The 14,886-nt window shown below is 40.4% G+C and overlaps 1 protein-coding gene across 39 annotated transcripts in view; it reads left to right on the forward strand.

Moving 5' to 3' along the window:
* The window catches only part of CADPS (calcium dependent secretion activator), a 471,006-nt gene that overhangs the window by 415,074 nt on the left and 41,046 nt on the right, over nt 1-14,886 (forward strand). For all 39 annotated transcript variants that reach the window (XM_017527379.2, XM_017527388.2, XM_037738038.1 and 36 more), the window contains one exon: nt 8,546-8,578. In XM_017527379.2, coding sequence (XP_017382868.1) covers nt 8,546-8,578 — 33 coding nt within the window. The remainder of the gene's footprint in view (nt 1-8,545; nt 8,579-14,886) is intronic.

The following is a 14,886-nucleotide window of genomic DNA, read 5'->3' on the forward strand; positions in this document are numbered from 1 at the left end:
ATTAGCTGGGCATGGTGGCACATGCCTATAATCCCAGCTACTCAGGAGGCTGAGGCAGGAGAATTGCCTGAACCCTGGAAGGCAGAGGTTGCGGTGAGCCGAGATCGCACCATTGCACTCCAGCCTGGGTAACAAGAGTGAAACTCCGTCTCAAAAAAAAAAAAAAAAAGTTGAATTTTAATTGTATTTTAATTTATTTAAATTTAAGGAGCCACATGTGTAGGGTCAGACCAACCTTAATATACAAGTGCAATTCACTAGAACAACCTGATTTTCCAGCAGAAATGACAATGATTGCTAGCACATAGGTCTTACTATGCCCAGGGACTGTTCTAAAAACTCTGTTAATAACTCAACAACCTTATGAACAATACTATTATCCTCATTTTACAGATGAGGAAAATGAGGCATAGAAAGGCTAAGTAACTTGTCAAGTAAGTGGCAGAGCTATTGAAAGTAATGGCAAAAACTCTGATTGTTTTTGTACCAACCTAATGGAATGTGGCCCCATGCAATCCAACTTGAGTCTATGCTCTTAGTCACTTCCCTATGAATAGGCCGGGCTGGGGCTCAATGTCTGATAACTTGGTGTCTCTCCATGTGGCTTCTTTCTCTCCAGATGGGATCTCATCCTGCTGGGCTTCTCCATGTGTCTTGGGTTTCTTGCAGCATGGTAGTCTCAGGGTAGTTACACTTACATGGCAGCTGGCTTTCAAGAGTGAGGAAGCAGAAGCTGCCAGACCTCTTCAAGACTATGCTCAGAATTGGCATGGCATCAACACCGTTATATTCTCTTGGTCAAAGCAGTTGCAGACCAGCTCAGACTCTGGGCAGATGAAGGAATAGATTCCATTTCTCAATGAGGGAAGAGCTTGCACCTACGGGAAGCAAAAGAATTGATGGCAAGCATCTTTGGAAACAAACAGTCACAAGGTGAACTGGACTTCAGGTCTACATTCCAATGCAGAGAACTCCACGGAGCCACAGTGGTCTCCAGGGATCTCTTACGAGGTTAGGCCTGACAAGCCAGAGACAAAAAGAATCAGAGAGGTCTACAGCATACCTGGAACATGGCCAGTAAAGAGGAGAAGAAGTAGAATGGTCAGGCCTCTTACATGCTCTTACCTAAAGCGTTCTAACCTTGAAATAGAAGCAGAATACCCAAGTTGCAGATATGTAAAGTTTAATGACCGCAACCACTAGGGAACATAGCCCAGCCAGTGCACTGAAACCTGGCCAAGCAAATCAGCCCCTTGGAAGGTGGAGGGAAAAGGTATATAAAAATAATAGCCAATACTAATTAAACACATACTATGTGCCATGCTCTATGTAAAGATGTTTACATGTTTTAGCTCCTTTAGCCCTTTACATGCAGTAGATGAATTAATACAGGAAAAATGCTTAGAATACTGTCCCACCTGTGGTAACCACTTAAGAAACTCATCTTTTTAAAAATGAATGATCCATACAACCACCCTATAAGGCAGAAGTACTATTGTTATTATCTCTATTTTCCAAAAAGAAAGCTGATGCTAAGAAAGTTTAGTTACCTGGCCCATAGCTAGAGGGTGATTAAACCAGATGCCAGATCAAGTGTCTGTCTCCTGATCCCAAACCCTTACCTTGTATACTGTATAATTAGGGTGTACCAAAACAAGAGACCCTTTAAGCTCTTCTTATACAAGCACCAAATACCAGTTCCTTTTGAACTGATCGTACCCAGTGGTACTTTCTTAGTTGTCCTATAAAAGTGCTACAGCTCAAACACCAACTGTAAGAAAGTGCTAGAAATCTCTACCCTGGGTATCAAGTAAAGAGTACTATACTCTAAAGTTCATTCATTCAACATATTTTTATTGAGCCACTACTATATCCCAGGCAGTGTAGACACTAAGGAGAGACAGCATCTACATTCTAGACATGAGGCTGGTGAGAGATGAAAAATCAAACCAACAGGAGATGAAATTATTTCAGGGATGGTGGTGGCACTGAGTAACATTTTTACATACTGAATGGCCTTGACTAAAAAAATTTTACATTTCTAAATTTCTTGGGTTAGGGAAGTGGAAAAGGGAGCAAAATAGCATCATTAGCCTTGCAGCAGAAATTTCAAAGGCCAAACATTGGAGTAAATTTTGCTAGCCCTTTGAAATGGTGGTGTGGTCTGCAGTTTCTAGGCAAAGCCCAAAAAAGAAAATTAATTCAGAGCACTAGTGAAGTCAATCAGGCTGGGGTGGAGTCAGCTCGTGCAGAGAATAAATCATTTCCTTGATTGTTTTTTCCTTTTTTTTTTTTTTTTTTTTTTGTCCTTGGGGTTTCCCGGCTTTCTTTTTTTTTTTTTTTTTTTTTTTGAGACCATGGGGTGCTCAGGCAATCGCTAATGCGGTGGTATCTGTTCAGACTTCTTTCTTCTTCCATCTTTGAGTCTTACCCACCAGATTTCTGTTTGCAAAAAGGGCCTAATCCACTTTTTTTTTTGTCTGTGCATTGATTTAATAGTATCAGACCCTGAGGTCCTCGTGGTCTGCACCTGGGTTGCTTTTTCCCTTAATGAAGCAAGAGAAGTGTGTTAAGCCCTGCCGCGCTCCCTATCAAAGCTGCACAATGATTAACTCAGGTCCCCTTTTTAGGGCCAGGCAGAAGAAAATCCCTTAGTCATCAGCATTGTGAAAATCCCAGAATGGTGAGTGTTCAATGAAAAGATTACCTTGGGCACCTGAAAAATAATGGAAGAGCTCAATAGAGAAGCCATTAAGCCTGTCTACACTGGCTAAGTGAGGTGGAGGGTCGAGGTAATTAGCTGAGACATTCAGGCCAGAGAAACTATTTTGGACCTTCTGCACTGACTCAAATGTATTCAAGTCCCTCATACATTTTTATGTTTGGAGAAGCCATTTAAGGTTATATAGACATACACAAGAAAAAAGTAACACTTCAGTGTAACTGGTTAATAAAAGTGGTCTGATAGTTTTTTAAAAAGAAAAACTGAATAATAGGATAATAGGCAGCTTAGGGAATGGGAGGTCCAAAGCTCTAAGTTACTAGTTGTGTATCTTCAAGCCAAGTTGCTTATCTCTTTTAGCCTCAGCTTCTTCAACTGTAAAATGGGAATATTAGTGGGATCCCCTTCAAAAGGTCGTTGAGGCAGAAAGCGTGGAGCAGGCACCTTCACCCTGCAGCTCCTCATGTGGCGCCTGTACACAGCAAGTGTTCTTTGTTTCAGGCACATGACAACATGACCAATCACTCCACTCGCAGCTCCTCTTCCTAATTTATCCTTAGCCTCCATCAGCCTCTCTGGATTTGTGTCTCTTCTTCTAAGCTTTTTCCAGAACTGGCTCTATCTGAGGAGTTGGGAACAAGAGGGCTCATGAACGCTGCTAGAGAAACGATATGTGTTGTCCCACCAGAGGGGATGGTCAGAAAGGAGGGAGTCCTGGGAAATGAAGTTCTGCTGAAGTACCAGTTTTTGCCTCTCCTTTGAGGGCAGTTGAGACCCACCCTGGTCAAAAGGGATGCCAGATCAGGTATCTGGGGCAAGCCCTGCCCCCTCCCCTTTGTCTCCTGTGCCCTAGGGTACATGGCTATGGCTTGGTCCCAGACATTAATAGATTATGTTGTTGATTATAACCCAGGGCACTGGCCTGGGGAACTTCCCTCTCACTTATGCCCTCACATTTATGAGTGTGCTCAACCATACTTAGGGAAGAGAACAGGTCTTTGCTGTTAGCCTCAACATTTAGAGGGTGAGTTCTCAGTGTATAGGGTGTCACAGAATTGGCGGAAAGCATGCCGGACTGACAATTAGCTCAGACACCTGTTGGTAACCTGGGGAGATTCCAGCATTGTTTTTATAGCAAGAAATTGCCCGTGGGCCAGAGGTGGGGTGTAAAACAGAGTATCACCACCGGACTGTGGGGAATGTGCTTTGCCTACATCAGTAAGCCAGCATTACCAGTAACTATGATAAGCATCGCCACATTTAGTCGAACCCTTTGAGTAGAATTATTATTGTCCCATTTACAGAGGAGGCTCCGAGAAGTTAAGTAATGACTACTCACCAAGATAAAAAATGGCAAAGCCAGAGTTTTAAGCTAGCTAATCCTGAACCCATTCTCTTAGCCACTTCACTAGATTTAAAGTTAAAAAAGAAAGATACGGCCCGGCGCGGTGGCTCAAGCCTGTAATCCCAGCACTTTGGGAGGCCGAGGCGGGTGGATCACGAGGTCAAGAGATCGAGACCATCCTGGTCAACATGGTGAAACCCCGTCTCTACTAAAAATACAAAAAATTAGCTGGGCATGGTGGCGCGTGCCTGTAATCCCAGCGACTCAGGAGGCTGAGGCAGGAGAATTGCCTGAACCCAGGAGGCGGAGGTTGTGGTGAGCCGAGATCGCGCCATTGCACTCCAGCCTGGGTAACAAGAGCAAAACTCCATCTCAAAAAAAAAAAAAAAAAAAAAAAAAAAAAAAAAAAAAAAAAACTAAAAAAAAAAAAAAAAAAAAAAAAAAAAAAAAAAAAAAAAAAGAAAGATACACAAATACACACTTTTGACAAACATTGATGGAAAAATTACATAAAGACAAAAAAAGCTACTATATTATATAGTGCTTTTTACGAAAGCTACTATATATGTGTTTTATTCATGCATATACACATTTATATACAATAAATGTGTTTTATTCACATTTTTAAGAAAGCATTATATATGCATTTTATTTATCAAAGCAATATCTAATTACAGCGGAAAATAGTCTTGTGTAGATGGTGAGGGCTGTTGGTTATTTGATCTAGATACAGTGTCTGGTGCAGGCTTGGATTTTCCGGCAATAATTCCAAAGCTCTAGTGGGTTCAGAGGATCTGGTCATTCCCTTCTACCTGGAGTATAGCTGGCAAAAAGACATATTCCTATGGATGTGGATAACTTAAGAAAAGGTCATGCTTAAAGGGAGCACAGCTGACAGTGCAGGAAAAGATTCTGATCCTGATTCTGTCGATTTCTCCACTCTGCTACATTTATCTACTGTAAAGAATGTTAACTGGTGACAACTTCCCACCTCTTAAGGGGACTTGAATCAGAGAATGAAAAGCAGCCTTAGATATAACCTCTCATATAGGTAAAGAAACAAATCCAAAGCAAAGAAAAGAAAAAACTACATCCAGAGCCTTCTACCTAGCCTCTGCTTGAGCTTCTCCAGTGAGAAGGAGGTCTCCATGATCAGACATGGCCAGTTCCTTGCTAGACTGTGATAGCTGCTTAGACCTTTTTCTAGGGCCCTGTAATTTTTCCCATTCATTCTGATTCTATGCTCTGGAACCACTGTGAACAAATTCATTTCTTCTACACTGAAGCTCCTTAATTAACTACCTAAATATTATGGTTTCCTTTGCAATTAGCCCATCCTTTTCTAGCCAATGCTCTTTCACTTTCTTTATAGAATATACTGCCAGACTCCCCCTTTTCCTCATCATCAACATCCTTCTTAAAGCTCAATATCCAGTGGCCAGCCACGGTGGCTCATGCCTGTAATCCCAGCACTTTGGGAGGTCGAGGCGGGCAGATCACCTGAGGTCATGAGTTCAAGACCAGCCTGGTCAATATGGTAAAAACCCTATCTCTAATAAAAATACAAAAATTCACTGGGTCTGGTGGCAGGTACCTGTAATCATAGCTACTCGGGAAGCTGAGGCAGGAGAATCACTTCAACTCGGAAGGTGGAAGTTGCAGTGAGCCGAGTTCACACCACTGCACTCCAGCCTGGGTGACAGAGCAAGACTCTGTCTCAAAAAAAAAAAGTTGAATATCCAGAACCAAAAATGATACGCACATGTCTCTAAATAATAATAGACCACAATTTACCCTGGGTTCTTTTTTCCTGTTATCATTAAATAAAAGAACAATCCTAACAAACTGAAGGCTGTGCATGAAGGAGAATGGATGATTTTCATTCGTGACAGAAACTTGCGTCATCCCAAATTGCCTGTAAAGGAATAGAATTTGGCTGGGGTCATTCTCCGGATTGTAACAGCATGTTAGTGGTAAATGGAGAATAGATGTGTTTAAAGGTTGATCATTTCAGCAGTAGCAAAACCCCTACCAAATGCCAAGCTTCAACATCAGAGAGTACAGCAGGCACCTTCTAGCTGAGAAGAATTATTTTGCCAGCGCCTGCTCTGACCACTGATGCTAGAATTCATCATACTTTTCTACCAGTATGAGGAGATCAAGGGTTCCAAGGGAGAAAGTTGGGCTCAGATGACCACGTGGGAGTCTTGGCTTCTCTGCCTTCTGGCTGTGATCATGAGCAAATAAATTCTTTAAATTCTATGGATTTTAGGTTTCTTGATTATAAATAGATATGATTGAATAGCCCCCCCTTTTTTGCAGGGTGGCTTAAAGAAGAAACTTCATGAAAGTGTTTTGCAAATGAAAAATATGACAGAAATGTTAGATGATATTATACATGGGGGAGACATGATAAAAAAAGGCAAGCCACCTTCTTTCCTGAACTAAGTTCTAGCATAGGAATGGAGAGGAACAATTTGGGCTTTAGAATCTTTTAGTAGAAATGATAACTGTGCAAAATCTGGAGAGCCTGCCTCAAATCCCTTTAAGGACTAAGTGTGTTTCCCTTTACTCACTAGCCTCTACAGGTGGTCAGCTTTCTATACAACTATGTTGGTTTTCAGACTGACCAGTGCAGTAGTTCCTTGATCCAATCTTGCCTCTGCTTACTTCTCAATCAACCTGAAGCCAGAACTGGTCATTAGCTTTCTCTCATTCCTTCCCTCTACAAATTTTCCCTGAGTTCCCTTTCTAAGCCAGGTACCAGGTGAATCAATGAGGAGACAGCCATGAGCAAGACCAAGATACCCTTTGCTCTCATGGCATTATATGGGAGGTAGACATTGCATGAAAAGTTACTGAATCACAGTTTCAGCTGAATTGCAATCAGTGCTGCAAAGAACAAGTGTAGGGTTCTAAAAGAATCTATAACAGGAGGCTCCAGGAACCATCTGGCAATGGTTCAAGAAGATAGAATGCATTACCCTCTCAGTAATTACCTAATTGGTGTGGATTCTTTGCTTTAAAGTTTACAAAGCACTTTCCCATGTGTTTTCTCACTTCATCAAGCTTTCAGCCCTGCAAAGTACACAGTATTGTCACCTTGGTCTAGAAATCTGGAAACGAAGGCTAAGGTTCTTGGCATGATTTCCCCAGGGTCAAGGAGTTCTGAAACTGAAAGAACTTTTGACTCTATGTTCTGGGTTCTTTCCACCCCACCCTATTGGCTGTTTTCTCTTGAGAACTGACATTTTAGAAAGTAGCATTGAGAAAAGAGCAATAGAGGAAATCACTCCCCTGGGTACTTTTCTGGGAGACATTTGGGTGAAGCTGTGATTTCTAATATTGATCTCAGCCAAATTGCAGGAGGAAGCCTAGCTGAGATATGAAAAGACATCCTAACTGCTTTTTGTGCATTGCAGCTTTGTAGTTTCCAGTAAAAACTGGAAACCCTCTCTGACCCCAAACATAGCCCCTTGGCCTTAATTGTGCCTAGAGAAACATGTGTGATCTGAGTCAAAATGAAACACACAGAATATCAAATATACTCCCATAGGCTTTATTTCTCAAAGCCAGCTGTTCATTGCTTTCTCACAGCACCCAGAGCTCACCCACATTTGCTTATGAATTCATCATCTTAGCTGCCATTTGTTCTGTGTTTACATCCTGGGACTAAGTGTGAATTCACCCTTATCAACCTGCTAAAATAGGTACTATTATTAATAATAGCTCCATTTTGCAGATGAGGCAACTGAGTCTCAGAGGGATGAGGTAACTTGTCCAAGGTCACACAGCTTGTAAGTGGTAGAGTCGGGATTAGAACCGAGGTCTGACTTCAAACTCCATGCTCTCAAACATTACACTGTACCACACTACCACACTCCCTCCTTACACAACTAAAAATTTAGTGACTACTTCCTGCACTTCCCATCTGAATTTTTTAGCACCTAAACTCAGGAGATGTAATAGCAGCCTTTGGACAGTCCCCCTACCCACAGACACCCATCTCCCTCTGGGTTGAGGACATCCATCCTCTTAAAAATCTGAGTTAATGAAAAACTGAGAACCAAGATATTTCGTTAGGACGACCTGCAGCCAAATTACACAAAGACCCAAGAAGTAACAGCAGTCTTAGTTGTTTCTCTAGACTGGTAAGCCCTGGACTAATCCATTTTGGTTTAGCTAGTCACTTTTCTCCTTTTCCAAGGGAGGGAGGAAAATGCAAAGCTCCCACTCCAGCAACAGAATCTGAATCAGTAAAATTGCGTGTGCATTCTCTCTTTCTGCAAATCAGAAAGAGAGTGGCTATGGCTTGAAAAAAATAGCAAACAGATTTTATTTTCTAGTACCTTTTTGTTTTTCCTGGTCAGCTCCGTGTGCCAGCATGTTGTTTTGATTCTGATGGGGATACAGCATTGAGCAGTGAACAATTAAACATAAACACCAGCCTCACTTCCATCCTCTTCTTTCCTCTTTAGGTGAAGGCAGCTTCCAAATATGTGGATGTACCTGTGAGTATTTGAAAATTGTTTCTTGTGGAGTTTTTTTTTTTGTTTTTCATTTTTATTTTTTGTTTTCATGAGAATTTTGATAGTGCTACTCATAGTAATTGCCACTAGCTAAACTGTGTGTTTCTGACTTGGATCATCAGAAAGATGCCAAGAATATTTTGTAGTAGAATTCTTTTTTTTCAGATGAGAAGAGGGTATGGTTTCTTTTATCATGGAGAAAGGTCCGGTTTGAGGGTTAACCCACTTCACTTTCACTTTCACTTTCATTTTCATTGGTTCCTCTGGTGTTTCATTCTGTTTTCATCCTGTTCACCAACCCTCCTGTGTATACACCTTCAAAGGAGAGCCATGAAGGCAGAAACTTGTACAAGGATGTCAGTATTTTTTGTTAGGTTGGTGCAAAAGTTAACTGTAGTTTTGCAATTAAAAGTAATTGTGGAAAACACAATTACCTTTGCAGCAACCTAATAAAAAACTAATAAATTCTAAATTTGTTCATTTTGGGGTCAGTTCTGCAATTGTTTTAAGAAAACCTCACAAAACTGCTTATAATTAGTGCAGGCCTCATTAATGAAGAGAGCTCTCAAAGTTCACAGATAAAGCACTCCAAGTTGCCCAAAATTTACATTTAAATTGAGGTTAAGTACAACACATGAATGCTAAAGTGTGGGATTACCTGTGATAAATCAGGATACATTTATAGACAGACTTTGCCCTGCCTATTAGCAAAATAAAATTGGAGAGATTTTAATATATTCCAATAAAGCGAAAAAGAAAATGATTTTGTTTCTCCATTTCTAACAAAAGAGGTGTGAGTCTATTATAAAATATTAAATTTAGAGAGCTTATCTCAACAGCCACCAAGGGTCTTGTACTAAGCATTTCTCATTCTGAACGTGGTTAAGTACCCTCCTTGTTCAAATACTTATTTGTTAAAATTTGTTTTTTTCTAAAAGAATTTATATTAACATTTAAATTCATTTCCCCAGGAAGCTAAGTGTGTAATGGTTTATTGGCTTATTTCTCAAAGGAAGACAAAATAGAAAATTGGAGTGAATTTAGCATTAGCATATATTTTGTTTGTTTAATGAAAGAATGTACAATCAATAATTAGGCTTTGAATTTATATAATACTTCTCATCAACAAACCTCAGACTCCTTCATGTAGATAGTTCTTATAATGGAGAATAGTTAAGCTCAGATAACTGCAGCAGGGAGAGAAGTTAAGTATTTTACTTTCTCAAGCCCCCAAAATATAAATTTTCCTTTCATGGGGAGCTAACTACTCAAATTCTCTGGCCCTATTTCTCCATCTTTAAAACAGAGATGATGATAATATCTAAGTCATGGGTTTGCTGTGGAAAATAAATAACACAACATACATAGAACATCCAGCACCATACCTGGCACTTATTAGGAATTTCAGTGTAAGAGAAGGACACATGTGGTAGTGCTGGTGTGATGCTCACACTCTATTGAACACACCTGGATAGGGGATGAATTTGTTGACATCAGCCTTCGGCTCCACTGGTCTTCAACAGTGATAGAAATTGAAATTCTAGGCTTTTGACCCAAAGATTTGGTAGCTGTGGTCTCTTCTCTATAGGATCCAGAGCAGAGCAGCTATCTCAACTAGGTTTGAACAGGTGAGCTGTAGACAAGGCCCAAACACCTAGAGAAACTTGATCCAGCCATTGATACTAGCATCAGGTTATGTTAGATTGAACCACATGAAATTGGCATATTGGTGAGGTCAAAGAAGTCAAATAGCCATTTCCTATGGTTTAACCTAATAATTCCTGCAAGCTAGGTTCAGATTTATTATAAAGATGGGAGGACAGTAAATGGACTCTATATCATAACGCAGGGTGCCCAGATCTGTGCTCATTAAGTGTTTATGGATTAATTATGTTAAATTAGAAACATCATTAGGTATATTAGTTCATTTTCATGCTGCTGTGAAGACTTACAAAAGACTGGGAAATTTATCAAGGAAAGAGGTTTAATTGACTCACAGTTCAGCATGGTTGGAGAGGCCTCAGGAAACTTACAATCATGGCAGAAAGGGAAGCAAATATGTCCTTCTTCACATGACAGCAGAGAGAAGAATTAGTAAAAGGGAAAAAGCCCCTTAAAAAACCATCAGATCTCTTGGAAACTCACGCACTATCACAAGAACAGCCTGCCGGTAACCACCTCCAATTCAATTACTTCCCACTGGGTCTCTCCCATGACACTTGGTGATTGTGGGCACTACAATTCAAGATGTGATTTGGGTGGGGACACAGCCAAACCGTATCATTAGGCTGTGAGGGAGCAAATTGAAATAGCAGCGTTTTCACACTCTTGGGGGCAGAAGAAGCTGATGCAGCATGTCCCAAAATGTGGTACATTTACCACTGGCGATACACAATATAATAGCTACTACAACTGCTATTACAACCAAGCCTTATAAAGCACTCACTAGAGCAGTTTACATTTTATCTTCACAATAGCCTCACTCTAAAGATAAGGAAACTAAGGCACTGAGAAGTTAATTTGCTCAGGATCCTACATCGGGTTAGTGGAAGAGCTGAGATTTAAGCCAGTGCTCTTAAAAATTCTGCTATACTGCAAGATAATTTCATCCAGTGCATAAACAAACACCTTGATTTGGATAGTGGTAATTATTTTAGTGCATATTAGAAAAAGCATTTTTTTACCAGCTATTAATGACTTAAGACAAAACTAAACTCTAAGTTAATTAACATATACTTTAATAGCTAATAAGATTAGCTATTATAACCAATAATAAACCTATTAGTAAATAATTAATAAGCCTTTTAGTAAAACCAATAAACCTTTTAATAAATAAATAACAATTTTATAGAAAACAATAGTACATAATACACATATATTCTCTATGTACATTGTTTATATATGGTAGATAATATTAATAATTTGCTTCTGAAATCAACCCTAGGAGGGAGTTAATACTATCATCCTGTTTTATAGCTGAAGAAACTGAGGCACAAAGAGGTTAATTAGCATGCTCAAGGTCACCTGGCAAGTAAGTGGAGTGTGAAGATCAGGTGCTGGACTTCAAAAAAAAAAAGATCATAAAGGCTGGACTTCCAGGGGAGTGGTAGAGTTGTTAGCACTGGCTCCCAAGAGTCAATTATGTGCATCTTTCTCCAGCCCTGCCTTCAGTGAGAGCACATTGCTAGCTCAAAATTAGTCTTGATGGGAGTATTTGCACCATGCAAATTGGCAGGCACTACAAATTAGGGCGTTTTGTTTTGTTTTTGGTTTTGAAGAGCCAGCTTGGGTCAGGCGTGATGGCTCACACCTATAATACCAGCATTTTGGCAGGCCAAGGTGGGGGGATCACCTGAGGTCAGGAGTTCAACACCAGCCTAGCCAACACTGTGAAACCCTGCCTCTACTAAAAATACAAAATATTAGCCAGGCATGGTGGTGTGCACCTGTAATCCCAGCTACTCGGGAGGCTGAGGCAGGAGAACCTATGAGGCGGAGTTTGCAGTGAGCCAAGATTGTGCCACTGCACTCCAGCCTGGGCAACTCCATCTTGAAAAAAGAGCAAAACTCCATCTTGAAAAAAAAAAGAGCTAGTTTACTAGCATACCACTGACTATTGCATATTAAGCCAGCAGTCCCAAAACCAGAATGTGCACAGTAATACTTGGCAAAATTTGGCTTTGGTTTTTATTAATTAATTTATTTAACTTTTATTATTTTTAATGGGCACATAATTGTTTTCATTTTATTAATACAGAGCCCCAGACCCTCACTTCCAGAGATTCTGACTCAGTCTTACTGGGGTGGAGCCTGAATATTGCTTCCGATAAGTTTTTCATGTGATTCTGATAAGTAGTACAAGTTTGGAAACCAATGGACTAAGTCAGGGATTCTTGACTTTGGCTACATATTGGAAACACCTAGGGAGCTTTTGCAAGATTAGTGCCCAGGCTGCTTGCCAGACAAAATTGAAATGGCATCTCTGGGGTTCAGGGCCCAGGTAGCAGTATTTTTAAAGCTCCCCAGGTCCTTCATATTTGCAGCCAGGCTTAAGAACCATCACATAAAATCACTTCTCAAGTCATTTCTACCTCTGAAGCCTCTGAGTTCACCTGGGCTATTGGTTTAGTTCCATGTCGGCACTAGCAGCTAGTCACCTTTGAGATTTGTCTCTTAATTATCCACACTACTGGAGAAAAGTTCTAGTACCAGTCATTTAAAACATTGCGTAATCCCCAAGGCATATCTCTTTGTCTTAGATGTAGTTTTTGACCCATTGGTATATGTAGGAGAATTTGCATTCATAATTAGGACTTACTTAGGATGCTGGACATTTGAGCTCATTTTTCACAAGCTCAGAAGTATTCTGGTGGGGGCAAGCTCAGATTAAAATGTTCTTCTTTTCCCGAGCCACAGAATCACTTATTCACAAATTCTGTCTTCCACACATGGTTGGAGTTAACTATACAGATATTTGTTTAAATGCTCTCTAAAATCTATGTCATATTCTATCAGTCTATCAAAGCCACATTTAAAATAAACAATGTCATTATAAGATATTTAAAAACATCTAAAAGTAGGCCGGGCGCGGTGGCTCAAGCCTGTAATCCCAGCACTGTGGGAGGCCGAGGCGGGTGGATCACGAGGTCAAGAGATCGAGACCATCCTGGTCAACATGGTGAAACCCCGTCTCTACTAAAAATACAAAAAATTAGCTGGGCATGGTGGCGCGTGCCTGTAATCCCAGCGACTCAGGAGGCTGGGGCAGGAGAATTGCCTGAACCCGGGAGGCGGAGGTTGCGGTGAGCCGAGATTGCGCCATTGCACTCCAGCCTGGGTAACAAGAGCGAAACTCTGTCCAAAAAAAAAAAAAAAAACAACATCTAAAAGTTTATCCCACTGTATACAAGTAGCACTATGATATCAAAGCATAATCTAATAACATCAGCTGTCTGCTTATCTATATTTTTTCGCTATAACTAAGAGTGAGCTTATTTGTGAACAGTTTCTTATTGTAACTGTTTTGATTGGAAATCTACTTGAAATGCATTACACATCTTTCCTGCCCTTTTAAACAGGGTACTGACTATAATTTAATCTCTTCTCAATGACCCAGGATCACCATTGTGACCGTGTCTTTCCCCAGTGGCTGCATAGTGATCTGCTCCCAGCAGGGCCTCCTGAGATATAGGGGAGGCTTGCCCCTGCCCTCGATACTCCCAAACCCCAGCGGTTGGTGAGTCTACATGTCTGGTGTTGCGGTTAGGCAGCCTCCTCCCTCACCATCAGGCACACGGAAAAATGATAGCTCTCTTTTGTCCACACAATTGTTTCAATCCCCTCTTCCCTATTTCTGTTCCATCAAGGGATGGAAACCAAACCTGTTGGAATTGGATGGGAGTGGGAGCTTGAGGACTCTATTATGAGAAAAACGATACTTTTTTGTGCTGAGGCTTTATCATTTTTTGACATTGGCTCCTCTGGGTCCAGTATCTTGATTCTAGAGTAGATTCTAAAGATAGGTAAGGCTGTGGAATGGTATAATATTACGGGAGAAAAAATCATAGTAGTTCATGTTTGTATTACAATATATGGCTTTCCAAACATTTTCCCATACATTATTCTAGCTGATGACCGTAACAGTCCTTGAAGGTAAGTAGGGGAGCTGTTAGTCATCCCATTTTAAAGATTCTGTAACTAAGGCCCAGAGAAGTTTTTTTAACTCTTATTTTACAGAAAAGTTTAAATGATTTGCACAAATTCCAATTGGTGGGAGATCCAGTGAAAATTCACACAGTGTGACTGAAGAGCTTGAAATTGGAGGTGAAGAAAGGATTTGCTCATTCATTCTTGAATTTGTTTATTCAGCAAATATTTACTGGGCACCTACTATGTGCTAGGTACCATTCTGTGTGCTGGGGATACAATAGAAAATAGGCCAAACAGAATTCCTGTGTTCATGGAGCTTATGCTCTAGTGAGAGAAGACAGGCAACAGACTAACAAATAGTGTATAATACAATATCATACAATATCAGCTATTGGTAAATGCTGTTGGAAAAAAATAAGTCAGAAGATAGCAAATCATGGAGTTTCTTAACTACCTGGGTAAGATGAACAGCACTGATTTTTAAAAATATCAGAGTTTTTAAAACTTGAATAGAAATACCCCTTTGAAGACAGTGAAACTTCATGAAAAGAGAAGGAATGGTGGAAGTAAGCATCATTGTAGATCACTGTTTCTTCTAATATTTTGGGTTACTGATAGATCTGCTGCATTTGACTTTGCAC

The sequence above is a fragment of the Cebus imitator genome, unplaced genomic scaffold, assembly GCF_001604975.1.
Source record: "Cebus imitator isolate Cc_AM_T3 unplaced genomic scaffold, Cebus_imitator-1.0 Scaffold48, whole genome shotgun sequence".
Classification (NCBI taxonomy): Eukaryota; Metazoa; Chordata; class Mammalia; order Primates; family Cebidae; genus Cebus; species Cebus imitator.